Raw genomic sequence first — 27,170 nt, 5'->3', positions numbered from 1 at the left:
AATATTTTCATGCTAAATGTTTTCCTCTTGCATATTTTCTCCATCTTTGCAGGAATTTGCTGCACTTACAAAAGAGCTAAATGCATGCAGGGAACAACTACTGGAAAAAGAAGAAGAAATTTCTGAACTGAAAGCTGAAAGGAATAACACAAGAGTAAGTATAAAAACAATCAGTTATGTGTGTTTTGCATAAGAATGTATCAGATAATTTTAGCACTGCTTTTTATCTTATAAAATTCTATGAGAATTGTGAAAATACATTCTGTGCCTGGGTGGGGGAATCTGTAGTTCTCCAGATGTTGATGGACCAGAACTCCCATCATGCCTGACTATTGACATGCTGGCTGCAGCTAATGGAAGTTAGAATCCAACAACATCTGCAGAGCCACTGGTTCATCAATGTCATTTTTCTGTAATAGCCTTTTGATAGTTCAAGTGGTTTGTTTGGAAATTCATATCTTGAGTTCTATTTTCCACCTGCTCTTTGGGGAGTAATTTAAAAGTAGACATTCACCGATCAGATTTGGGTTCATTTAGCATTTATTAACTTTCTGGATTTCTCCCCGTCTGGCTTTTGATCAAAGTGTGAAATTGAACAGTGGCTAGCACCAAAAAGATTGACAGGGAAATTTTGGCTTCTAATCAGTTGATTCCCAAAACCTTTTCATGGTCAATGGTGTTACTGGAATATGAAGCATCATTCTAACAGTGTGTGGACTGGTGAACATTCCTGGGATAATTTTTGAGCAGTTCTGACTTTTCAGAGCAGTGATATACCAAAGAGTGCCAATGTATGATGAGTAGAGGAGTCTTCCTTACAGAATTCCTATCTCCATGCCTTTCTGATCAGTGTTTATACTGAACTAGCTTATATACGGAATTAGTTAGTGTTATAAGCATGATGAAACCTGGCCATGTGTTTGATGTTTCTTCCAACCCATGTACTACCAGTTTCACAGTGATCTTTGGGAATGGATAAATATATATATGGAAAGAAAAGTATCTTTGATGCCTTCATCCACTAGGTAGAAGTTGCATTTGGTAAAGCAGGTACCACTTTGTAGAAGTTGGGATCCACAGGAAAAGGCATATCTTTGGCAGCTTCTTCATTTAAGAGCTGTATTGTCTAATAGCCCGTTACTGGTTTTCCCATTTGTGATGTATGGAAGTGAGAGCTGGACCACAAAGAAGGCTTATCGCCTGGAGAATTGATGCTTTTGAATTGTGGTGCTGGAGGAGACTCTTGAGAGTCCCATGGACTGCAAGAAGATCAAACCTATCCATTCTGAAGGAAATCAGCCCTGAGTGTTCACTGGAAGGACAGATCCTGAAGCTGAGACTCCAATACTTTGGCCACCTCATGAGAAGAGAAGACTCCCTGGAAAAGATTGAGGGCACAAGGAGAAAGGGACGACAGAGGATGAGATGGTTGTACAGTGTTCTTGAAGCTACCAGCATGAGTTTGACCAAACTGCGGGAGGCAGTGGAAGACAGGAGTGCCTGGTGTGCTCTGGTCCGAAGAGTTGGACACAACTAATTGACTAAACAACAACAACAACAATTGTGTAGTACTGCTGCCTTCATGGATCCTCAACATCGCCTGGATATGTATCCTGTCTCTGGCAGCAGTTTTATTCAGACATTCAATACCCAGCCCCCTTGATGATGCTCCATGTTCTGGTTAGGTCTGGTTATTTGTGGGGCCTGCCTGGTGTTTTCACATGAGTAGAATATGTGCTTTTATTTAAAATGCATCTCTGGGTTATTTGTGGAGCATAGGAATTTGTTCATCCCCCGCCCAAAAAAATGTAGTCCATCCCACCACATGGCCTGAGGGACGGTGGACCGACCCACAGCTGAAAAAGGTTACTGACCCCTGGACTTGATGATCCTCAGGGTCTCTTCCAACTCTATGATTAACTTAGGACCATTAATTTCAATGGATCTGCTCTGGGGAAAACCTTAATGGATACAATCTATAGGTCCTAGCAGAGTTTTGCCCAGTTTCTCCAGAAATTGTTAATATATATAATGGGAAACTCCCATATGTTCTTACCAAAGAGCCATTAAAAAACCTGCTATTCTATTAAAAAGCAAAACATACCATGCCATGTTCTGCAGTGAGAGAGATGCAAATATAGACATATTGGTTGCCAATAGACAACAGAACCCGCACATAATTTGTTTTAAAGAAAACATAGCAAGAAAATGACTACATTGCCCTCTCACTTTTGACAATACAAATGTTTCTGAACCATCTTTTTAAAGGGGGGGTTCAACTCTAAATGAATGTGCAATTAATAAGAAAAAGAATAACTGTGTGCTTTTATTAATGGGCAGTCTTAAAAAAAAGCAGAATTAAAAATTTAAGTAGTGCTTTATGATTTCACTGAATAAGGAGATCATCCCACCTTACAGCCATCTTACAAATTAAAGGCAGAAGCCTTCTGTATAAGTAAAATATGTCACAGCCATTCTTCCATACCTGGAAGATGGGCTAGGAAGCTGGTTTATACCAAGTCAGACCATTGGTCCATTTCACTCAGTACTGTCCACAATGATTGGCTGAAGTTGACCCAAGCCTTGGGCTGATTAAACAATCTATGGCCTTAAATGTTTATGACGGGTGCTGTGTTTTGCTGCTGCTGTTATGTATTTTGTGTTTTTATACTGCAAATTGTCCTGTGATCTTTGGATGAAGGGCCAAATATAAATTAAATAAATAAAAATAGTCGGGTTCAGATTTTAAAAATAATAAAATGTCAGTAAATAACCCTAAATATATGTAACTTGCCTTTTCCTATGCAAGACTAGAAAGACAGACTAGAATTAAGAATACACAAAGAAACATCACGCTGATATAATAGCTGCTTGTTTGCTGCCTTTGTTCAACATGATGTCTAATTTAAATATTACAGTTCCCAGGTGATGGCTGCCGAAAAATCCTTACGCAAAAGTTTCTTACCCCATGTAGCAGTGCAAATGTATGCAGCATCCCCATACTGTTTCTAAAGATATGCACTGTTGACACAGAAATGCTATATGTGTTCAGCACAACACACACGGCAAGAAGGTTTAAAGTGTTAAACATTATACAAAAAAATTGTTTGGGGCAGCTTTCCTGTTGAGGGGGGGGGGGGTAGTCTCTTAAACTAGCCCTGACATCAATCTATCTGATGGCTGGTGTCAAACAAGTTCTAAACCAGCAGCCGCCAACTTTAATTATACCAATGGGAACTTTTGGATTTTTGAGAGAGTGCCATGGGCACTCCACCATCTATGGGCACTGCTCTCTTCCCTACCTTGGATGAGCCCCCAGAGAAAGCACAAAACATACTTCACTGTTTGAAGCAATCTTAAGTGAAAGTCAGAATCCATTAAAGTTAATCTGAGCCTTGAAAAGCACATAAAAATTAAAGAGGACGTGGGCAAGAGAATCGAGGGAGAAAAAGGTAACCCGCCCCACCATCTCATGACCAAAGGGGCAGTGAGTGGGGGAGCTGAGAGGTTTTGTGGTGCCAGGGGGCACTGGTGGAGGAACAGGGGTGTGGCGGGAGTGCACTGCCCCAGCAGCATGATCCCAGTGGGGTGCCATCACGGCTAAACCCCGCCCCCCCGCCCCCCGCTGGGCGCCACACCCCCAGGATGCATGCCATGCCCCTGTGGGTGGCACACCACGCCCACAGGACACACGCCAGCCACGCCCCCGCCTGCTCTCGCCCCCTCCCCCGCCAGAGTTTGAAGCTCCGCCACTGCCAGGGGGAGATGTTAAGGATGCCATTACGTCCACAAGTGCCAAGTTGGCAGTCCAACTTTGAACACTGTAATACAAAAGTCACCTCCAGAGGTTAAATACAAAAGAGAATGGGTCATATATGACACAAGAAGAAGTAGATATTTGGTGAGCCTGGGTGTCTATAATTTTATGACATTTACTGTAGGGTACATAATATTTACAGTGGTACCTTGGGTTACATACGCTTCAGGTTACAGACTCCACTAACCCAGAAATAGTACCTCGGGTTAAGAACTTTGCTTCAGGATGAGAACAGAAATTGTGCTCTGGCAGCATGGCGGCAGCAGGAGGCCCCATTAGCTAAAGTGGTGCTTCAGGTTAAGAACAGTTTCAGGTTAAAAACGGACCTCCGGAATGAATTAAGTACTTAACGTGAGGTACCACTGTATAGGGAGCAGTGTTCTGACTTCAGATCAGCACTCATCCCTGGGTAACATCTGCAAAAACACCACATAGTGTATTTTGAATGCCTTTTCCACAATGTAGTTTCAGATTTGCTTTATATCCAGTTAGATTCCACAACACACACCTTTTGAAAAAGAAAATAGCAAAGTAATTATCCTTCTTTAAGGCAATTTTTTTTGTTTTGTAGGTTCAGCATTAATTGTTGTTGTTTAGTCATTTAGTCGTGTCCAACTCTTTGTGACCCCATGGACCAGAGCACACCAGGCACTCCTGTCTTCCACTGCCTCCTGCAGTTTGGTCAAACTCATGTTGGTAGCTTCAAGAACACTGTCCAGCCATCTCATCCTCTGTCGTCCCTTTCTCCTTGTGCCCTCAATCTTTTCCAGGGAGTCTTCTCTTCTCATGAGGTGGCCAAAGTATTAGAGCCTCAGCTTCAGGATCTGTCCTTCCAGTGAGCACTCAGGGCTGATTTCCTTCAGAATGGATAGGTTTGATCTTCTTGCAGTCCATGGGACTCTCAAGAGTCTCCTTCAGGACCACAATTCAAAAGCATCAATTCTTTGCCAATCATCCTTCTTTATGGTCCAGCTCTCTCTTCCATACATTGCTACTGGGAAAACCATAGCTTTAACTATACAGACCTTTGTTGGCAAGGTGATGTTTATGCTTTATAAGATGCTGTCCAGGTTTGTCATTGCTTTCCCTCCAAGAAGCAGGCGTCTTTTAATTTTGTGGCTGCTGTCACCATCTGCAGTGATCATGGAGCCCAAGAAAGTAAAATCTCTCACTGCCTCCATTTCTTCCCCTTCTGTTTGCCAGGAGGTGATGGGACCAGTGGCCATGATCTTAGTTTTTTTGATGTTGAGCTTCAGACCATATTTTGCTTTCTCCTCTCTCACTCTCATTAAGAGGTTCTTTAATTCCTCCTCACTTTCTGCAATCAATGTTGTGTCATCTGTATATCTGAGGTTGTTGATATTGGGCATAATGGGGTGTAAGGGAGCAGCATATATTATGCCAGTAGAGAAAAACACTCTATAGTTGCTTAAGATAAATATGCACCCTGGCACAAACATTTAACTGTCAGGAGCTGCTCACTTTCATAGGCCTTAAATCCTGTATGTATTTGTTAAATGCTTGAACAGACATGCAAGGGGAAGTGCGGGGAAGTGAATGGAGTGGGAGGTTCAGGTTTGGATCCTTGCTGAGTCACGGAAGCTGACTCTGGGCTGAGTCGTATTTCTGACTCCGATTCTTACAGCATTGTTCTGAGATAGGAATTGTGAAGCCACTCAAAAATGTTGACAGACATAAATATCCCTTTCTATTTAACTTATTCTTATCAGACTTGCCAGATCACCTTCAAAAAATAGAATCACATGCCCCTAAACTTAATCAGAAACCAGTTCCTCTCTTATTATACGCAGACGATGCAGTCCTACTATCATTAACGAGCTTGGGTCTGAAACGTCTTATATCTTCTCTGACCCTTTACTGCGAATGTAATAAACTCTCTATAAATTACGAGAAGACAAAAATTTTGGTCTTCTCAAATGGTTGGAAACTAGAGAAATGGAAAATAAGAGGGCAAGAAATCCAACAAGTAAAAATCTATAGGTATCTGGGAATCTTATTCCAGAGCAATCTAGGGTGGGCAAGTCATCGCACAAATGCCATAAAACAGGCAAAGTGCACCTCATCAGCAGTTGCCCGTTTTTATTATCAGAAAGGTAATCAATTTATTCCTGCGGCCAATCAGATTTTTCAAACAAAAGTGCAAGCCCAGATATTCTATGGAATCCCGCTATGGATTCAAGCATATAACAGTGATTTAAATAAGATTCACTCCAGCTTTCTGAGACGTATTCTTGGACTCCCAGCTGCGATCAAATATGAAACAATGTGTGCAGAAATAGGCATACACACAATGGAATACTGGGCCTGGTCCACCTCAATAAAGTACTGGTTACGCTGCCATTTTCGCTGCTCTCCATCAAGCCTGCTCGCTGATCTGCTCAAAGACTCCTATAAATCAAGATGGTATCAGTACCTCGAAAAAAAGATTGAATCTTTAGGCATCGAGCTGGAGCCCCTGTATAATTCTAATGAGCAATATATTTTCCATAATATCCTAGCTAGACTAAAGGAGGTGGAGAGACAAAATATTATGGCAGCTGTAAACAAAATTTGCTCCCCCATATTCTATGATTTAAATATCTTAGATAGAGTCAATTACGTCACTAAATTAATAATCCCAGCCCAACGTAGGGCTTTTATGCTGGCCCGGTTGAATGTCTTTCCCTCAGCATTTGTCTGGGGAAGATATCAAAACATCCCTAGAAACAAGAGATTCTGCAGATGCTCTATGAATGTCCCGGACACTGTAGAGCATATTCTCTTTCATTGCCCATTGTACAGTACGCTCCGTCAACGCGTGCTGTCCCCTCTTTTGGGTGGTCTGGAACCCCAGCAAGGTGAATGTGCGGGATTCTGCCTATCCGACGTTGACCAAAGGGTAACGGCGGGGGTAGCCGAGTTTTTGGCTGCAGTCCTCCAAGGAGCAGGTTAACAAGGAAAACCACTGATTTTATATGTATATATATATATATGACTGTAGCCAACTGCTGCCTTTTTATATATATTTCAAGGCTTTTACATGTTATTTTCCTTCTTATGGTTTTTATTTGCATAATGCCTAATAAAGGTTTGATTTCAAAAAAAAATATCCCTTGACTCCATGTTTTCATTTATCCAGTGGAGCATTTTGTTTTCTACAACATAACAACCCTGCAGTGAAAAGTCTTTATTTTGACCTCGGTGTATGCATCTATAGCTGAAATTATTATTTGTTTATTTATTGTGGTATGGGGAAAGTAAAGGATCCATTATTCACTTCTTGGAGCTAGTTCAGCGTAACACTATGATGTGCTGTGCTTGCTATAAAATAGCATAAATGAGTGGGGCAATGTTAAAGTAGTGTTGTGAGTTGTGGGGCAGGGGGGAGAGTAGGCTGTTTGCGGAGACCCTTCTAACCCCTGGATCCAGCAGCTGTTAAAATATAAGCCAGGCTAGCTTCCTGGTGAGGTGATAGCCTAGGTAATGGGCCATTAAGGAAACAAAGGAAATGGGTCTGTGCCAGATGAAAAATGGGTGGACTCCCTCCCTCAACTGACCGGTAGTTAAAAAGAAATGGCCAGGGTTGGGAACTGCATGAGGTGAGCTAGAAGCTGGAAGAAAAGCTGCAGACTGGGAAGCCAGAGAGAAGCAATAGGAGCAAACTGCAAGAAAAACCTGAGTTGCTGTTTGTTGCACTTCAGCTTTAAAGAGTGGGTTTTCACGGGGAAAGCTCTAGGGCAACAAAAAGAGCGCTCAGACATGGAGCTTTTCAGTATGGGCCTGGGCCTGGAAAGAGCAGTGCAAAAGGTGTGAATAAGCCCTCTCTCTATTCACCTCTCCTCAAGTCTGTTTCTGCAGCCATGAATGTGGGAAATACATTCCAAATGGTTACAAGAGGGAGTTTGTTACATGAGTGCTGGCACTGGATACAACCCTTTTTGATCAAATACAGAAATTCAAAATGTTAATGAAAAACGTTTGTTTTTTGCATATCTGTTCAGGTTTCAAAATGCAATTGTGCAGCTAATTTCAGCATTGGTTACGTACTGCACTGTGATTTGTTTCTTTAATATGATGGTTTCAGTAGTTCCATTTAACAATATTTCAGTGTCCTAAAACATCTTAGTTTGGACACAACAATGGTAAGTGGAACAATTTGCCATCTTGGAAAATTTGCATGAGAGTTCAGTAGATATTAATCACATTTATACTTTATTCCCCTTTACGTTCTCTGCAATAATATCATGGAAAACTGCCAGACTGAGTCACCATAAACCTTCAAGTATGGTGAAACCTGCCTGTGTCATTATCATTTTGAACTAGAATTATGGTGCCAGTGACCTTCAGGTGAAAATGAGCTAACTTTCTTTTTTTATATATATATATATTGAATCCAATAGCTGTTACTGGAACATTTGGAGTGCCTTGTTTCAAGACATGAAAGGTCGCTGAGAATGACAGTGGTGAAACGGCAAGCACAGTCCCCCTCCGGAGTCTCCAGTGAAGTCGAGGTTCTGAAAGCACTGAAATCGTTGTTTGAACACCACAAGGCTTTAGATGAGAAGGTAAAGTACGGGGAATCAGCTTACTGACTCAGCATATATTTCTTAAGCTTTGTCATGGATGCCTACACTAGACTAGTTCCCTCATTCTCTTGGCATATGTAACATAATAGTGTTTCCAGGGTGCCATTTTGTATTCTTCCAAGGTCACGACAGAGGCACCAGGCCTCACACCCTGAATGGTGGTGGTGATTTCCATGGGACTTATGCAGGGCCATGGGGCCCTTCCAGGAAGTCAAACCCAGTCCATTCAGGCTAGTTGCATACTGTAAGTTGTTTATATTCCCTTTTAGGGCCAGAGAGACAGAGAGAGATGGCGGAGGGGAGACGGAGAGAAAATCTCTGATGCTGTCCCCAAAGGAGGCATCAAGCTATCAAGCTGCATTTACCCATCCAAGTTGAACTAAATATTCTCACTACATTTAAAGCACGTTTATACTACTTCAGCAGTCATGGCTTCCCCTAAAGACCCAGGGAACTACAGTTTACAACTCACAGACTTATAATTCCCAGTACCCCTTACAAACCACAGTTCCCATAATTCTTGTGGGAAGTTACGTGGGTGTGACTGCCTGATCCAAAAATGTGCAGTCATTTCAAACAGTTTAAAAACCTATCAGTCAACTGTATGGGAAGAAAGGAGGTGAGAGAGGAGGGGTTTAACCCAATCCTTGTTCCTCTTGCCAAGCAACTGATCAGCAGAATGTTAATATTTTAATATGAATACAGGGGTACCTAGGCTTGCCATATGTCAGGAAAATTCCTGATATATCCTGGTTTTCTGCTGTAAAAATGGCATTGGAGGAATTTTGCCAAATCGACAAAATGTTAGGGGAAACCCAGTTACAGTATATGGCAATGCGATGGAAAAAGCAGCAGAAACAGCTCCAAAACCTTAAAGTCACTATTTTGGGGAAAGGTTTCCCCAAAGAAGTTCAACAATCTTGGTGGTTTCCTAAGAAAAGCTCAACAACTTTGCGGGTGTCAGGAATGCTATTGTCTCTTATTTCCACTATGAGAATAACAGTCTCAGTTCCCCAACATTGCTTAAAGGTGTCTGTTCTTCCTCCTGTGTTCATTAACTGTGTAATAGCCTGTCTTCTATTGAGTTAAAGACAGTGTTCATGAAAAACATAAAATTGTCTTGCAACAGTTTGAGAGAATGCCACCAGCAGCTGCAAGTGTGTGCAATGGCAGATTGTGCACTGCATGGTGCCTGAGAGGGTTCACGCCTATGTGTTGATATGAATATGCACTAGAAACGATGCATCTGACATCCACTCAGAGATTTAAATTTTAAACACCGTGGGGAACCCCTAAACAATGGCATCTCACACTAACAAAATTGTAAAATAAAAATAAAAATGGGATAGTGATTTATCAGGAGCAGGTACCAGGCAACAGGGAGGGGCAGCTATGATAAATAAGGAAAGTCAAGGCATATGGGTCACTTGTCTATGGCCCTAGAAGCTGGCTTGTGTAGAGTGGTCTGTTTGTAGGGAACTATATTACCTTTAGGAAGAAATCCCACAGAGATTCATTACAGTCTAAATAGGGCAGTACGTATTGTGCCTGAATCACGATCGCACCATATTTTGACATGATCCTTCTAGGTGACGTGAAAATCATTTACTGTGCTTTTTAATCTGAAATGAAGCTTTGCAATTTAGCTGTGCATAGTAAGAGATGAGTAACTGAGGCCAATGCTATGCAAACACATTTAAACAATATTTTAAATGTCCCTGGAAGTTTTTGGGTTTCCTGCTGAACTTAAACGTTGTAGCTGGGACTTACATAATGGAGCATTACTAGCAGTAGTCTTTGGAGATTAGTATGGTTTATAGACTAATTTCACTTTCCAGTATTTGAGACTGATTAAAAAAACAAACCATTAGGGAAGTGGTGACACCTTGTTTTCTCAAACTACTTTAATTAATGAGAAATGAACTTGAACTTTCTGCAAGCAATTAATCAGAAACATCCTACGTATTGTACATTTTGTGTTTTAAACTCAGAATTGAAATTGAAGGATTTTCTCTGGCGGTTTGAGTGACACCAGGTATGTTACGAAGCAAGTGGTAAGCGTTGAATCTGCACTAAGGTGATTGCCTGCTTATTTCTGAGTGATTCACCAGACCTTCTGAACTACTACAAACCTTCCAAAAGTGGATTGAATGCTGGCGCGTTGAATTATTGATCATAAATCCATCCGGCCCATGGAATCAGTCTGAGTGCAACATGCAGCAACAATGTAACCACAACTTCACTTGCAGATTCAGCACTCTCCAATTGCCCAGTAAGCCATGTCCCAACCAACTAATGGGATATGTCTGAAGGTTCATTGGTTATTCCCCCTTACCCAACCCAATAGAGATTTGGGGATCTGGGTAGGTGGTGATGTGATGATGTTTCTTACATGACTCGTCAAGTTAACCATAGGCCATAATTGAACAAAGGCTTCTAGTTCAGAATCATGAAAGCTAAAAACAGTGGTACCTTGGTTCTCAAACTTAATCCGTTCCAGAAGTCCATTCCAAAACCAAAGTGTTCCCAAACCAAGGCGCTCTTTTCCATAGAAAGTAATGCAAAATGGGCTAATCCATTCCATACTTTTAAAAACAACCCCAAAACAACAATTTAACATGAATTTTACTATCTAACAAGACCACTGATCCATAAAATGAAAGCAATAAATAATGTACTGCAGTCTCACAATCAATCAGTAGTTGAACTGGGTTCCACACAGTCACAAAAAAGAGCCACAAAAACGCAAAATAAATAGCAAAAACAGACAGACCTCAGCGTAACACTCAAAACAGAGCATGTTTTACTTTCAAAAAAAGTTTGCAAACCAGAACACGTATCTCTGGGTTTGCAGTGTTTGGGTTCCAAGTTGTTTGAGAACCAAAGCATTTGATTACCAAGATACCACTGTATAGCAAATGGATGGACTCAATTAATTTATGTTTGGGTGCAGCAGCTTCATATGGAGAAAATACCCAAGTCTCGCTAGAGCCCTGTCTTCCCCAGTTCCTTTTAGCCATAAAAACTGCATGGCAATACACCCAAGTCACACAATGGGGTATATGTGCCTCAAGTGCTCCCATCTATTTATTATTTCAAGTTCTAGAGCACAAATAATTTGAATGGTACAATTTTCTTCTTCTTCTAGGTAAGGGAACGACTGAGGGTTTCTTTAGAAAGAGTCTCAGCACTTGAGGAGGAACTAGCAGCTGCTAATCAGGAGGTAAATACAGAACTTTTCTCTTTCTTGTATGATGTAACTTTTTAATCATATTGTTTTGTGGATTAACATTAGATTTACAACCTGTGTAGATACTGCTTTGGTTCTATTCTGAAAATTTTGGCAATCCTGCTACTTTTAAAGGGGTATGATTTTTGTTTTTTGTTTTTTTTCTGGGGAGGGGGTTACCTTAAGCAGGTAGAAGCCCGCAGTGTCGGAGATAGCAGGAAAGTTTAATAAACGAATTGTGATACTTATGTTACAATTGAAGAGCATGGGTTTATACCAGGGGTCAGCAACCTGCGGCTCCGGAGCCGCATGCGGCTCTTTAACGCCTTTGCCGCGGCTCCGGGGCAGAGGCGAGGGGAGGAGGCACATTTTCCGCAAAGCCATTTCCGAGCTAGAGAGGAGACGGGGTTGCGAGCTAACCCCTCCCACACTCCACTCGCGGGGGCTGGCCTTTTGCCCCCGCGAGAACAGGGGAATCCCCGGGCGTCCCTGCAACCCTGCCCGCCAATCGGCATGGCCGGGGAGGCGTGGCCTAGCCCATTTAAGGCCAGGCACGACCGGGGACCGCCCTCTTTGCCCCGTTCCAGCTCGCACCCTCTCCCTTCCTTCCCCTCGCGGTGTGTGGGATTCCACTCCCGGCAGTCCTTCTCTGCCGTCCTCGCTGCTTTCCTCCCCCCCCGCTTTTCTCCCTCTCTAGCCTCCTCTAGGCGTGGGTTGAAGCTGCGGCGGCCATTTCTTTAAAGGGCACCGATAAGGGAAAATCGTCGGCGCCATCTTTGTGGGCGCACGTGGGAGTCGCGGGAGCGGCCATTTTGGTTGAGGGCTGTAAGCAGGCTGCATTGAAAGGGGGCATGTAAGCTGGTCACTGTTTTGAAGGGGAGTGAAGAACACACACTCAAAAAAAGGTAACTTGTTAATTTAACGTTTATTTCTATGAGGAGGAGTAATTCTGAGGGGTCAAACAAAAAAATAATTAAAAAGTGTCAAAAAAAGTTATTTTAAAATGACGAGGATGACATTGGGCCCTCATTATTAATTATTATTTACATCAGGCACTGATTATGATTTATGGTACACTGGGGCCCTGATTAATTTTCTATGGCATTTTGGGGCATTGATTATTGGACATAGCAAATTTTGCTATGGGGCCCTCTGATTTCTAGTTACGTCCCTCTTTTGGACCCCCGATAGGCCAGCCATGGATAAAGGCAAGAAAAGAAAAATTTCTGAATAAAACAGAATGTTTAATGATACATGGACAGAATCATTTGCCTTCTCTACTGACAAGACTGGTTTACCAGTATGCTTAATATATGGTGAGAAATTTGCAAACAACAAAAAGTCAAATATTGCAAGACATTTCCACAATAAACACACAGCCTTTGCTGAAAAATATCCAGATGGAGATGAGAGACGAAAAGCCATTGCAGAACTTATGAGGAAGGTTGATAGGAGCAAAAATAATTTCAAGAATTGGGTGAAGTCTGCAAATTCCACAACATATGCTAGTTTTGTAGCCGCTCAGGAAATAGTCAAGCACAGTAAGCCGTTCACAGTGTTATATTTGTTTTAAATGTCGCAATGGTTTTGCGGCTCCCAGTTGTTGTTTTTTCTTCGGAAACGGGTCCAAGTTGCTCTTTTTGTCTTAAAGGTTGCAGACCCCTGGTTTATACAGCTCCTTTTTCAATACATTCACTGCAAAACTCACTGTCTTCACTCACAGGGTGGTGGAGTGAGCTTCCTCCCTTCCCTCCATCAGTACCACCATACAGAATAACATCTTAGGACATTAAATTCGATGCTCGTTTTTTGTCACAATCATGCAGTTTCTCCCTCCTATTTTTGAAGATGGGAAGAGTCATTTAAGCTGGACCTCCAGCAATTGCGGAGTGTTCAGTTCACACTGCTATCTACATGGTAGCAGTGAGGGAGCAAGTTTGCTACTCCACTCTATGAGCAGGGATGCTGTCCCAGCAAATGTATGAACAAGAGCACTCCTCCGTTCCTGCTGTTTGCAAAATGGTCCTTTTACTGAAGTGTTTAAAAATTGTTTCTTTACTTGATTCCATGAGTACATACATTACGTCCTCTAACAGTGAACTCAGGTGCTAAGTACCAATCAAAACTGAGCCAAAAATGGGGCTACTGAGAAATAAGAGGAAGGTCTCTGCAGGCTTGGGAGAATATTGAGGTTTGGAGAAGCACAACAAAGCATTTATTAAATAAATCAAGGGGGCAAAACACAACCTAATGAGAACTGAGCATGTTCAGTAGCTGCAGTATGTAGAGTATCAGGTGAAGAAGAAATGTGGAGAACAGAGGAGTGAGGAAAGTAGAATGCTCTGTTTTGAAGGAATAGCTGGACAGGAGCACTCCTATTAAGAGGAAGGAGACACTGTAATATTCTGTTGAAAATCTCAGTTGTGTCTCCTGTCTAAGGAGTATTCCTGCCTAAGGTTCCAGCTAGCTATTCATTATATCTGGGCATTGTTCCTATTGTTCTCAGAGAGTTACTAATTGCTTAACCAAGGGAGGAATCCAGGCACAACAGAAATGAAGAAGCAAGAGTGGGGGAAAGCTACAAAAATTGCTGCTTACCAGTTTTACTATTTTTATCTTCCTCCACACCTGCAGTGTACTGATGATTTGAAATATATGTTAAAACAGTACCCTGCTGAGTATCCAATGTTTGAAGTCTATTCTGGCAAAGCTACTTGGTCTGCCTTTTTGTGTGAAGCTGAATATTTTTTCTTCACAAAACCTTGATCCCTAATAACTGCCTCGGTGTATTTCTTAGCGTGGGATTTTCATTTCACCTTCCTGGATCATAATTACAGATTATATGTCACCAGTTTTTGTTAACGATAGGTATTACAATAGTACTAGCAAGGAGCACAAACTTTATTAGTGCATTTTAATAATAATAATAATATAGTACTAAATATCTAAATACCTTCTACAGATCACAAGATTTGAGTCCTAACTAGGACATTTATGTATAGGCAGAAAATAATAACAACCTCCCCCTTCAGTCCAGTTTAAAATTAATCCCGAAAAGCCTGATTAACTACCTGGACATGCAGGGAATGTCCGAAATTAACCTATCTCTCCCCACAAAATTGCAGTCTGGCTATTTAGGCCCCTTTTTGTCATGACCCCAGAGTCCAGCAGAGCAAGACTCTGAGTAAGAGGCTGCAGAGTCTCCAGCTAAGGAGCAAGACCCGGTCCAAGCTTCTAAGTCTCCTGCTGGAGATCAGGAGGCAACTAATCCTGTTACATATTATCTTGGGACATCCCAGAATGATCAAAATGAGCCCCCAGGAAAACGGGCACAGTTCCCTGAGGAACCTAGTGCCTCCCACTGTTCCTCACTGGATCAGCAATGCCAGGGATGTGCCAGGATGGAGGCTATGGAATTGAGGAGTCTTCATTTTCACTCCAGAATGTTGGCAATTTAAGGCTCTAAAGTAATCCACAAGATAAAGGTAAAGGTAAAGGTACCCCTGCCCATACGGGCCAGTCTTGCCAGACTCTAGGGTTGTGCGCTCATCTCACTCTATAGGCCGGGAGCCAGCACTGTCTGCAGACACTTCCGGGTCACGTCGCCAGCGCGACAAGCTGCATCTGGCGAGCCAGCGCAGCACACGGAACGCCGTTTACCTTCCCGCTGGTAAGCGGTCCCTATTTATCTACTTGCACCCGGGGGTGCTTTCGAACTGCTAGGTTGGCAGGCGCTGGGACCAAACGACGGGAGTGCACCCCGCCGCGGGGATTCGAACTGCCGACCATGCGATCGGCAAGTCCTAGGCACTGAGGTTTTACCCACAGCGCCACCCGCGTCCCATAATCCACAAGATAGTGGACCCTGAGAAGAGAGAGTCTGGGGGCAGGTTCTTAAAAAGACTCGGACTGCTCTCAAACTTCATCAGGGCAAGTTACTCACTCAGAGCTATCCATGGTCCTGCAACGTCTGACCTGCCTTTCCGTCTTCTCCAAGGAATCTGGCATCAGACCTGAATGTAACACACTTGTACAAACTAAACTATGTTACTGGACACTGGTAAGAACACACTATATCTTCCCAGTGCAATGTGGGTCCTCCTTGCCATCCGTCACTCATTAGTTTGTTTATTGTTTATTATCTATCTATCTATCTATCTATCTATCTATCTATCTATCTATCTGCCTAGATAGCTCAGTCACTAGAGCATGAGAGTCTTAGGGTTGTGTGTTCAAGCCCCATGTTGGACAGAATATTCCTGCATTTCAGGGGATTGGACTTGATGATACTTGTGGTCCCTTCCAACTCTACAACTCTATGATTCTATGACTATTATACCCTGCCTACTAAGTGAAGTTTTTGAAGTAGTTTCCAGTACAGTATGTTGAAAATACAGCACCAGATGTTAATTCCTTAACAGCCCAGAGGCCCCGCACTGGGCTGCTGTTGATGTTTCTCGCAAGTCTCCTCCATCCTCCAATGTTCTAGCTACTGCTCTGCTGCTGAATCTCCTTGCGTGGAATTAGTCCCAGATGTTAGTCCCTCACAAGTCAGATGTTAGCCAGGGTTTCTTCATTGGGCTGCTGCTAATGTCTACGTGTCAGTGGGTGGTTTTGCTCTAAACCACTGAGCCTCTTGGGCTTGCCGATCAGAAGGTCAGCAGTTCAAATCCCCACAATGGGGTGAGCTTCCATTGCTCTATCCAAGCACCTGCCAACCTAGCAGTTCGAAAGCATGCCAGTGCAAGTAGATAAATGGGTACCGTTGCAGTGGGAAGGTAAATGGCATTTCCGTGTGCTCTGGTTTCCGTCACAGTGTTCCATTGCATCAGAAGCGGTTTAGTCATGCTGGCCACATGACCTGGAAAACTGTCTGTGGGCAAACACCGGTTCCCTCAGCCTGAAAGTGAGATGAGCCCCACACCCCACAGTCACCTTTGACTAGACCTAACCGTCCAGGGGTCCTTTACCTTCCCCCCTTTACGTGTCAGAGGAGGGGAGATAGTGTGAAAAAGTGCTTGGAGGTTCCCAAAAGACCGTGGCTGCTCCTGTTTGTGGGCAACTTATTCAGGGTGGCTGGGCACTGTGGGAACTTCTTGGCATATATGTCAGTGAGAAACATTTGAGGAATCTGAGGGATAAGAAAATCCAAAGTTTTAGTAAGGCACTTGCATTTTTTGGGATGTGGGGAAGTCCTGTTCATCTCCACTTAAATACAGTGGTACTTCGGGTTACATACGCTTCAGGTTACATACGCTTCAGGTTACAGACTCCGCTAACCCAGAAATAGTGCTTCAGGTTATGAACTTTGCTTCAGGATGAGAACAGAAATCGGGCTCCGGTGGTGCAGCAGCAGCGGGAGGCCCCATTAGCTAAAGTGGTGCTTCAGGTTAAGAACAGTTTCAGGTTAAGTACAGACCTCCGGAATGCATTAAGTACTTAACCTGAGGTACCACTGTACTTACAGTACTTTCCTAAAGTGTCACATACATTATATATAAACCACTTTGAGGTTTCATTACAATCAACTGGCATGTAAATGTTTGCAAAACTAGCTTTCACTTTCAGAGCAAGATGATATTCAGGCGCGCTTCTCCTTCCTCTTCCATACAAATTCACCCACTCTTCTCATCAGGATTGCCTACATAGCATTATGCAGATACTGACAGTAATGCTAATTGTGGTTACTTTTTACCTGGTTTTTAAATCAACTGCAGCCCTGGGTAAAAGTATCTGTGCTGTGGTGCAGCTGGCAATTATGTAGAATAAGTGGTTTTCACTGAGATTTCATTCCACAGTTCTTCTAGGAAGAGTGTCTGCTGAAACTCTATCTGAGATGGAATTCTTTGTTTTTAAAGAGCTGAAGTGGAGAGAAAGAAACCCATTTTGGGTAGAAAGGTGCTTTATAGCATCCTTTCACCTAAGAAGAGGATGAAAAGGGCTTTGTGGTTGCTGAAAGCAACATCCCAAACCAGTTTTTGAAACTCTGAAAGGCCTTTTCTTCTGCCTTTTGTTCCCTTAAAGTGCAACTTGCACTAGTGATAAATGCCATATCAAGCCGTCCTTACTGCAACGTAGCGTCTTCCTGTGGCTGAAAATATTTTGATTGCCTTTTCACAACACAGATGCCATATATGTGCTATTAAACGAATAACAGATCGAAGAAGTAGACCCCCTGCTGTTGGGAATGGGAAATCTTGAGTGCTTCAGCGTTCAAACCATCTCTTCAGCCTCAACCTCGGCATTTAACCTAAGGTGTCCACCCGCCCCCCGCCCCCCCCACATAATATTAAAGTAGTTTGTGGGGGATTTCTGCATGTTGGTTAACAGAATCGGAATTTTAAAAGGTTCTCTTGCTTTAGCTTCCTATCACATTGAAGCAGCACACATTAAACTGCAGGCTCTCATTAACACTGCATTCATTTGCATGGCAATCATGAAGGCAATGGAGGAAGCAGTTCAAACTGGTTTGCAAAGCTTGGAATGGGAAGGGGGTCACAAATTTGACAAATACAGTATGTAAAGAAATAAACTTCACTGAACGTGGCATGTTCCATCACTGACTAAGAAAGGAGGCATTTACAATTTTCTGGCAAGATGGTGTAGCCACAGCCTGTATACCACTGAGTTGCGATGCAATCTATCTGAGAAAATATTATACAGTAATACCTCCACAAACGTCCGCCCTGTTGACCATCCATTTGGGCGCATGTCCACGGCAAACCCAGAAGTACAGGAACGGGTTACTTCCAGGTTTGCTGCTCAGCGCATGTGCGCAGAGCGGCACTTCGTTGAGTCTCCCTTTCATCGAGCGTCCCTTTCGTCGAGTGTCCGGGGCTCCAGAACGGATCCCGGACTCAAAACAAGGTACCACTGTAAATGTTACTTTTGCATCAAGTGTGGCATGTGGCCATTTAAGCATTGTATCAGCCTATCATTATAACCATAAGCTATAATTTGGCAGGTTGCCACTCAACCAAAGAGCAAAGGCAAGACATGTTCTATTTTGGGCCCCGAGGTTGCCACCATAAATGGCATCCCATGGCAATTTCCAACCTAAAATATATAGAACATCTTATTGAGATAAAAATCTTAGGTTTCAGTTCTGATCAATTTTCTTGAAAATCCAGTTGTCTTTGCACACATATTTAATAACAATAATGAATAATAATTTTATTATTTGTACCCTGTCCATCTGACTGGGCTGCCCCAACCGCTCTGGGCAGCTTCCAGCATATACAGAAACATAATAAAACATCAAACATTAAAAACTTCCCTATACTTCTAAAAGTCAGGTGGTTTTTTATTTCCTTGACATCTGAAGGTAGGGCATTCCACAGGGTGGGTGCCATTACCAAGGAGGCCCTCTGCCTGGTCCCCTGTAACCTCACTTCTCGCAGTGAGGGAACCACCAGAAGGCCCTCGGAGGTGGATCTCAGTGTCTGGTCTGAACAACGGAGATGGAGACACTCCTTCAGATATACAAGGCCAAGGCTCTTTAAATGTAAGATATCCCTGTTAGATATTCAAACAAAAGTAGGCTCTTTATCTAAATAAAAATAATATTTATTTAGATTTTAAAACCCCACCAATTCTAAATATATATCTTTTAAACTGGATGTGTACGCAGGCACCCTATTTTTAAGTGAGAAAGTGGTGACTAATCAGATTAGAAATGAATGAAACCACACTAGGAGCTGGAGAATTATTGTTATTATTCAGAAGGTTTGAGTATAATTTGTACCTAGAACTCAGGAGTAGAAATTGAGCAAGCAAGCTGTATCTTAAATGTCAAATATAATTTATTTGCATTTATTCTGTCTTCATTGTAGTCTTTGCTTACAGAATCATAACATTTCAGAACTAGCTCGTCCTCTTACTTCGCTTACATCCAAGCACAACGTCACACTATGCTTTGTGCCGTGAATTTTGCAATGCAGTTCTCCAGTGAAGTCAGTTGTACCAAAATGTGTATACTTGCATAAAGTGTGCATACAAATGCATATATTAGTGGAAATAATATGCAAGAGCACATTATGCATACAAACTGCATCTAAGCAAGTGTGTAGTAAGATAAATTTGCACTAAAATGGTGGTGAATTTTCATGAAGACTTTAAAAATAAAAGATGACAAACTGTTTTGGAAACTTGGTGAACCAAACTTAAAATTGGGGGGGGGGTGAGAAACTGAGAGAAATCAAAATGGACAGATTATCTTTTCCCCAATTGTGACATGTGAATGTGGTCATTTTGCATTGTTTGCTTAATACATGGCGGTCACAAAGCTGGCAAAATCTACATTTTTACATAAGCTTATCTTCCAAAGACAAAGGGGGATCCTTCTCATCCCAGCTTCCTCTCAAGATTTTGTTTGACTAGTATAGAATTGAACATATGTGGATAGATGCTTTCTCAATTATCTGGCTCTTCAAGGCTTTAGATGCAAGATGGAGGTCTGACACAAGACATTTTATTTAGCATTAGCATCTGTGTAGAAGAAATCTGTTCCTAAGAAGGCTAAGAAGGAAGCCTGATTTTGAATACTGTTTGCTGCAGTGAAACAAATATAGTTTCCCACTAGATTTTTAATAGGATGTGGAACATCTGTTTGTAAATGTTAAAGTTGTTACAGTTTGTCAAGAAAACAAGCTTGAGTGATTAAAGGTTAAGAGAATTTGGTGCGGGAGGTGGGAATGAAGCCATTGACAGGAAATGTTCTGTTATGCTGGGGTACCATGCCAGGGCTATCCTGGGGAGGGGGGGTGTCCTGCTTCAGGCTGCACACAGATCAGAGCAGCAAGACATCAACAGGGGCAATCTAAGATGTAAAGTCAAGTAGAAGTCAATAATAATAATAATAATAATTAATAATATTTCATTTATACCCCACCCATTTGACTGGGTTGCCCTAGCCACTGTGGGCATCTTTGAAGACATAAAAACATAATAAAACATCAAACATTAATAGTAACAATCTGTTCCAGTATAAAAGTCACGATAACTTTAAAATAACGTATCAGACAAAGCAACATTCAACAACCCATCAGAATCTAATAGTAAACAGTAAAATTAAACATCAGCAAATAATAATTAAACAGTTCAACCACAAAAAAGAATTACCAATCTATAATCAATAAAAGTAACAACAAATCACAATGCATAAAATACCACAAAACGTACAAAACCATGTAAAACAGTAGTGACCAAACTTGACCCTCCAGCTGTTTTTGGACTACAACTCCCATCATCTCTAGCTAACAGGACCAGTGATCAGGGATTATGGGAATTGTAGTCCCAAAGCAGCTGGAGGGCTGTGTTTGTTTTGCCACCACTGATGTAAAAGGACCAAATTGAGAAACAAAGAATCACAAGTTATAAAACTATATAGATACACACACACACACACAGTGGTACCTCGAGTTAAGAACTTAATTCATTCTGGAGGTGTGTGTGTGTGTGTATGTATATGGGACGCAGGTGGCGCTGTAGTCTAAACCACTGAGCCTAGGGCTTGCTGATTGGAAGGTCAGCGGTTTGAATCCCCACGACGGAGTGAGCTCCCGTTGCTCAGTCCCTGCTCCTGCCAACCTAGCAGTTCGAAAGCACGTCAGAGTGCAAGTAGATAAATAGGTACCGCTCTGGTGATGCTGACCACATGACCCAGAAAAGGTGTCTGTGGACAAACGTCGGCTCCCTCGGCCAGTAAAGAGAGATGAGTGTCGCAACCCCAGCTGTTCTCAAAGTCATAGTCTGCTGAAAGGCTAGGTGGGGCAAGGCAGGTGTAAATGTTATCGCCTTCTGTGGAACAGAAAGTCTCTCTTCTCTCACAGGGACAACCCAAGAAGCAAGGTTCAGAAACAGTCAGAGGTTCAAACATGGCAAGCTCGGTGAACACCTAGGTGGCAGTGACCCATGAGTCAGGAAGCTGGCACAAAGATGTTGTTCTGGTACTCTATGCCTGCAACTGAAGGCTTTTAGAGCTCCACCCAGAACACAGCAACAAGGCAACCATGTTGCTTACAGATTTGGTCTTCTGCAATGATTAGCTTCCTCACGAGTATTCCTCAACCGGCACTTTGGAATCTGGTAGCCAATGGAGCCTGTATCTTGAGGCAGCTGTGCTCCCTAAGGCTTGGTGGCTGCTCAGTATCTGTCTCTGAATCTGAAAAAGGGAATGTCAGCTTGCCAGTTTCCCTGAGGGCCCTGGGTGCTTAACACAGGGTGTTCCTCTGAGAGCCCTAGGTCAGCCTCAGCCCAGTATACTTGAAGGAGCGTCTCCCCATCATTCTGCCCAGACACTGAGGTTCAGCTTTGAGGGCCTTCTGGTGGTTCCCTCACTACGAGAAGTGAAGTTACAGGGAACCAGGTAGAGGGCCTTCTCAGTAGGTGCCCGCCCTGTGGAATGCCCTCCCATCAGATGTCAAGGAAATAAACAGCTATCTGACTTTTAGAAGACACCTGAAGGCAGCCCTGTTTAGGGAAGCTTTTGTTATTTGCTGAATCCTTGTATTTTAATATTCTGCTGGAATTATTATTGTTGTTGTTGTTGTTGTTGTTGTTGTTGTTGTTGTTGTTATTATTATTATTATTATTATTATTATTATTATTATTATTATCCTCCAAAGAATAGCCTTCCAACTGGGGGCATGACTGGGAGATGTGGGGCCCCATTGGCTTCATCCCCTCCCTGACTCTTTCTCTTCATGATGATGGTACCCCCAATGTTTTTGTTCTGCCACTAAAATTTAGCAGTAGCTGTGCCAGCAATGCCTCGTGTTCCAGGAAGGGAGGTGGTGGCAAGCCTCACTGGGTGGGCAGGAAGTGGCAGGGCTATTGGTTGTGGCTGCAGGTGCCAAGCATAGTCCCTGCCCCCACCCCCTGCAAAGAATAGGGCATAGGGTGGCTGCCACTGTTCGCCTTTCCTAAAGAAGGAAAGCATATTTTTGCCCCAAGGAAAAATAGAACTGCAAATTAACAGGAGAGGCGAGATAAGGTGTTTTCAAATGTTATACACACCTGACAAACCTTCTCTGAAAATAGACCTTGACCTCTTTACATTTTTACTATACTGTTAATTAAATTAAGCCCTTTTAGTACATCCTAGACAAGTGATTGAATTGGAAGCAAATTCCAATCAAGATAATTAGACTGACATAATTTAATCCGTTTTGCTGACTGATGTTTTTAAATGGAAAGAACATTAAGAAAAAACAGCATTGGATTTACCTTGGATAAGAAGCCGATCTATATCATTGCCATGTCTGCTTTTAATAATCAACCACCACTGCATGTAATTTCTTTTATTTATTTCTGTTCCATATAGTAAATGCATAATGCATAATGCAGAGACTGAAATCTTTATTATAATGAAAGAGGAAAGACCTTGGTTTGGGGAATAGGCTCATCAGGGGTCACACTATTTTGGCCCAGCCACTAATCTTTACTCCCCGCCCCCCAACCTCAGGTGTAAAGCAGATGGGTGTGATTTTTCTATAACAGCTTCATGGGCTAAATGGATTGGCCTAGAGTTTCCCCACCCTCTCTAACAGCATTATATTTTCTTTCCATTTCCCTCCATTTTGCATTTTGATTGTTTCTTTTATTTTTTGGCTAAGGCTTAAGGAAGTTCTAATATTTGGCCTCCTGGTGAAAGAACATGTTGGTGCCTGATAAATTTTCCTTAAAAGCATATTTCGCTCTGCCCGTGTTGTTTCAGCATGGACCAAGAAGTATAGTTCAGGGACACAAGTATATGCACAGAAACCAACCTGGATTTCTGTTTTCAAGTGTGGACCATGATATCCTCTGGAAATTAAGTTAATGGAAACACACCAGTTTAATTTAGGGGTCCAATAGGTAGGTGTTGGTTATGCCCATTGTAGCTTTTATTTCTATGACTCTTAAGATAAATGATCTGTATTCCAGGTGGGTGTAAAACGAATGTGAACCTTTTCCTATTAATTTTGGGCTGTTTCTGTTTCGGAGGAAATGAAATGGAAGTTTTTTTTGTTACTTAGCTCAGAATTATATTATGTCTGCATCAGAGCAGAAGGTCTCTATTCCATTTCATAGATCCGCCACCAAGTCTAATAATGATTTCTACAGCCTCTGATTCTTAGTTGAGCAATGTGACCAGTCGCTTTAGATATCCACCCTGCTGTGCAACATTTAAGCAATCCACTTTTTTTTTTTTACTTTCTTAATCCTTTCAGCTGTGAAATGGTTGCATGTAATAGCATGTTACATTATGAATGTATTGTGTCCAATTTATGTCTCTTTTAGATTTATTTCTGCTTTGGATAAAAATCAATAAAGACAGTAATGATACATGTTATTGATTTATAAACTATCGGAATTTCATGCTCACCAAAATGAATAAGAGCTCATCTGGCATAGATTGCTTTACCATTTCCCAGTATTATTATTTTTTTACTGTCATCATTGCAGCTAAAATGCCTAGAAACGCTTTGTGATCAAAATTGAGGCAGTGATTCAGCACAACTCAAACATTGCCCTTTATTGTCTTTCTATATCCTTTATAACGTGAGCCTTTCCTTTTCTAGAAAAAGAAAGGGTATAAAGAGCTTCCTTACAGTTAGATCTAAATTGTGTACGACAGCAACAGTGTGGACGTCAGTTTCCCCACTTCTGTCACCTCATCCCAGTAATGCCAAACCAAGTGTGATGTGTAATGTGACATTGTGATACTCTACTTTCCCCCACCTCCCTTCCTCCTCATTGGCTGCCACTTGCAGGGGTTCAGGACCAATTAGGTTGTGTCACACAAGTTGCTTACTTAGACGTTGGCAGGGAGTTTTGAGTTGGCAGATGCTACAGCCCTTTTCAGGTATGGCAACCATGATGGCACTAAAATGTTTTAAAATGTTTTAAAATTTTTAAAATGTTTTTAAAAAAAAAAATCTGGATTTTTTTGTATGTGGGGGGTGGGGGTGGGATTGATGTTTGGTTGGGCTTGGGGAATTATTATTTTTTATTTTGATGTTTTTGTAATTTTTACTATTTCTTGTTTGTATTGTTTTATTGCCAGTGAGTCTTGGGGAGGACCGCTCCCCCTGCAAGCCCATTCTCCACCTTGGGCCTGGGGGCGGCCCCCATACTCACCACCGCCACAACTCTAAGGACACTGCTGCTGTGGCAGCAAATGTTTAAGCGTGTTATATATTTTAAAATGTTTTAAAGGTGTTTTTACTTTTTATTTTGTTGTACCACCAGAAACGGTGGTTTTTTATCCATGTATTTTTATTTTGTTTTGTTTTATTTTGGGTTGGGGTGGGATGGTTTGTTGAGTGGGGTGGGGATTGGTTTTGTTCCGGTGTATTTTTTGTTTGCTTTTATATTCTGTAAATGGAGGCGAGTATGAGGCTTGGGATTCCTACTGTGGAGGGGCGAGGGAGGTGGGGGCAGATGGCATAGGCAGATGGCATAGGCGAAGGGGATCGAGATACGGATATGCTCGTACCCCTTCCAATCTGCGCCCCATCCCGAGAGACGAGGGTAGGGTGAGAAAGGATTACTCACCTCCGTCACTGGTGTTGTGCAATGCCAGGTCTATAGGCAACAAAACCGCCACCCTGCGAGATTTCATCATCTCGCAGGGGGTCGACCTGGCTTGTGTGACGGAGACCTGGGTGCGCGAAGGGGTAACTGTTACCTTACGAGAGATGGCGCCCCTCGGGTTTCTCCGTCCTCCACCAGTCACGGACTGTGGGCCGGGGGGGAGGGGTGGCATTATTAATCCGGGAAGATTGTTCTTTCAGGGCTCTACCACCGCCATTGATCCCCGGCATTGAATGTGTTGGCCTAGTGTGGGGCTCCGAGGTGAGCTTGGCTGTCTGGCTGGTGTACCGGCCACCTAGCGCACCAGCAGCCACCCTGTCAGGCCTGCTGGAGGCGGTGGCCGGCTGGGCCTTGGAGTTCCCTAACCTATTGGTATTGGGGGACTTCAACATCCATGCTGATGCCACTCCCTCCTCACAGGCTCTGGACCTGGTGTCTTCCATGGCGACACTAGGGCTCTCCCAGTTTGTTTCGGGCCCCACACATCAAGCAGGCCACACGCTGGATCTGATCTTTGGCGCTGGTATAGATGTGATCATGTTTCCTTCGATGAAGGTGCCATGGTCTGATCACTATGCTATGAAAGCCAGGATTGATGTTCCACCCCCACCCTGCTTAGGTGGTGAGCCGATTTGGGCTCGCCCGTGGAGGCTGATGGACCCTGATAGATTCCGCCAAGCCTTGCGGGACCTTTCTCCCCCTGGCGACTCATTGACTGAGCTTGTTGAGGGCTGGAATGCCCAGCTCCTGGCAGCCATCGATGAGATCGCACCTAAGCGCCCTCTGCGACCCCGCAGAAACCGGGCTCCCTGGTTTACTGAGGAGCTCCGGAAAATGAAGCGGGACCTCAGACGGCTAGAGCGAGTATGGCGGGGTGCCCGTGACGGAGCCTCAAGAACATCTTATAGGGTTTTTATGAAAACCTACGAGATGGCAGTGAAGGCCGCTAAGTAGTCCTACTTCTCGGCCTCCATTGCATCCGCTAGCTCTCGCCCGGCACAATTATTTAGTATAATTCGGTCTTTAACGTCCCTCGAAGGACAGCCAAATTTAAATAACAATTCGACACACAGCTGTGAGGCATTTGCGAGCTTTTTTGCGGAGAAGGTCCTGTCGCTCTGCCATGACCTCCCTGCCAATTTGGATACAATAAAGGAACTGGAGGCCCCTCGACTGTCCTCGGGTCCAGTACTGGACCACTTTGACCGGATATCCCCAGCCGATGTGGACAGACTCCTCCGAGCTGGAAAGCCCACCACTTGTCCTCTCGACCCGTGCCCGTCTTGGCTGATTAGAGCATGTCCAGACGAGGTGCGGGCCCCCCTGGGGGATATCATCAATTTGTCCCTTGGCACCGGGACATTCCCAGGGGAACTGAAGGAGGCAGTGGTGCGTCCGCTCTTAAAGAAAACATCATTAGATCCCTTAGATCTATCCAATTACCGCCCAGTTTCGAATCTTCCATTCCTGGGTAAGGTGATTGAGAGAGCGGTTGCTGAACAGCTTGGTAGGTTTCTGGATGAAACATCGGCTCTGGATCCATTCCAGTCCGGCTTCCGCGCTGGTCATGGGACCGAGACGGCTCTGGTCGCCCTAACAGATGATCTTCGTAGACAGCTGGATCGAGGCGGGTCGGGGCTGCTGATTCTTCTAGATCTGTCAGCAGCTTTCGACATGGTCGATCACGAACTTCTGGACCACCGCCTCGCCGACGTGGGGATCCAGGGCACAGTCCTTCAATGGCTGCGCTCGTTTCTCTCTGGTCGGGGACAGAGGGTGGCGCTTGGGGGGGAACTGTCATCCCGCCACTCCTTGGTGTGTGGAGTGCCTCAGGGTGCGATTCTCTCCCCGATGCTTTTTAACATCTTTATGCGCCCCCTCGCCCAGCTTGTCCGGAGTTTTGGGCTGGGCTGCCATCAGTATGCTGATGACACCCAACTCTATCTGTTGATGGATGGCC

At 43.3% G+C, this 27,170-nt stretch overlaps 1 protein-coding gene across 12 annotated transcripts in view; it reads left to right on the top strand.

The window, feature by feature from the left end:
- Nucleotides 1-27,170, top strand: part of PPFIA2 (PTPRF interacting protein alpha 2) — a 298,064-nt gene that overhangs the window by 174,166 nt on the left and 96,728 nt on the right. For 11 of the 12 annotated variants that reach the window (XM_082240942.1, XM_082240945.1, XM_082240943.1 and 8 more), the window contains 3 exons: nt 53-154; nt 8,218-8,382; nt 11,552-11,626. In XM_082240942.1, coding sequence (XP_082097068.1) covers nt 53-154; nt 8,218-8,382; nt 11,552-11,626 — 342 coding nt within the window. Of the gene's footprint in view, nt 1-52; nt 155-8,217; nt 8,383-11,551; nt 11,627-24,077; nt 24,176-27,170 lie in introns of those variants that run through there. The other variant, XM_082240941.1, reaches the window with a different exon arrangement.

Source organism: Podarcis vaucheri, assembly GCF_965113315.1.
Source record: "Podarcis vaucheri genome assembly, chromosome: 10".
NCBI classification, from domain to species: Eukaryota; Metazoa; Chordata; class Lepidosauria; order Squamata; family Lacertidae; genus Podarcis; species Podarcis vaucheri.
The sequence above is the reverse complement of the archived record's forward strand: the minus strand, read 5'-3'. Positions and strand labels throughout refer to the sequence as shown.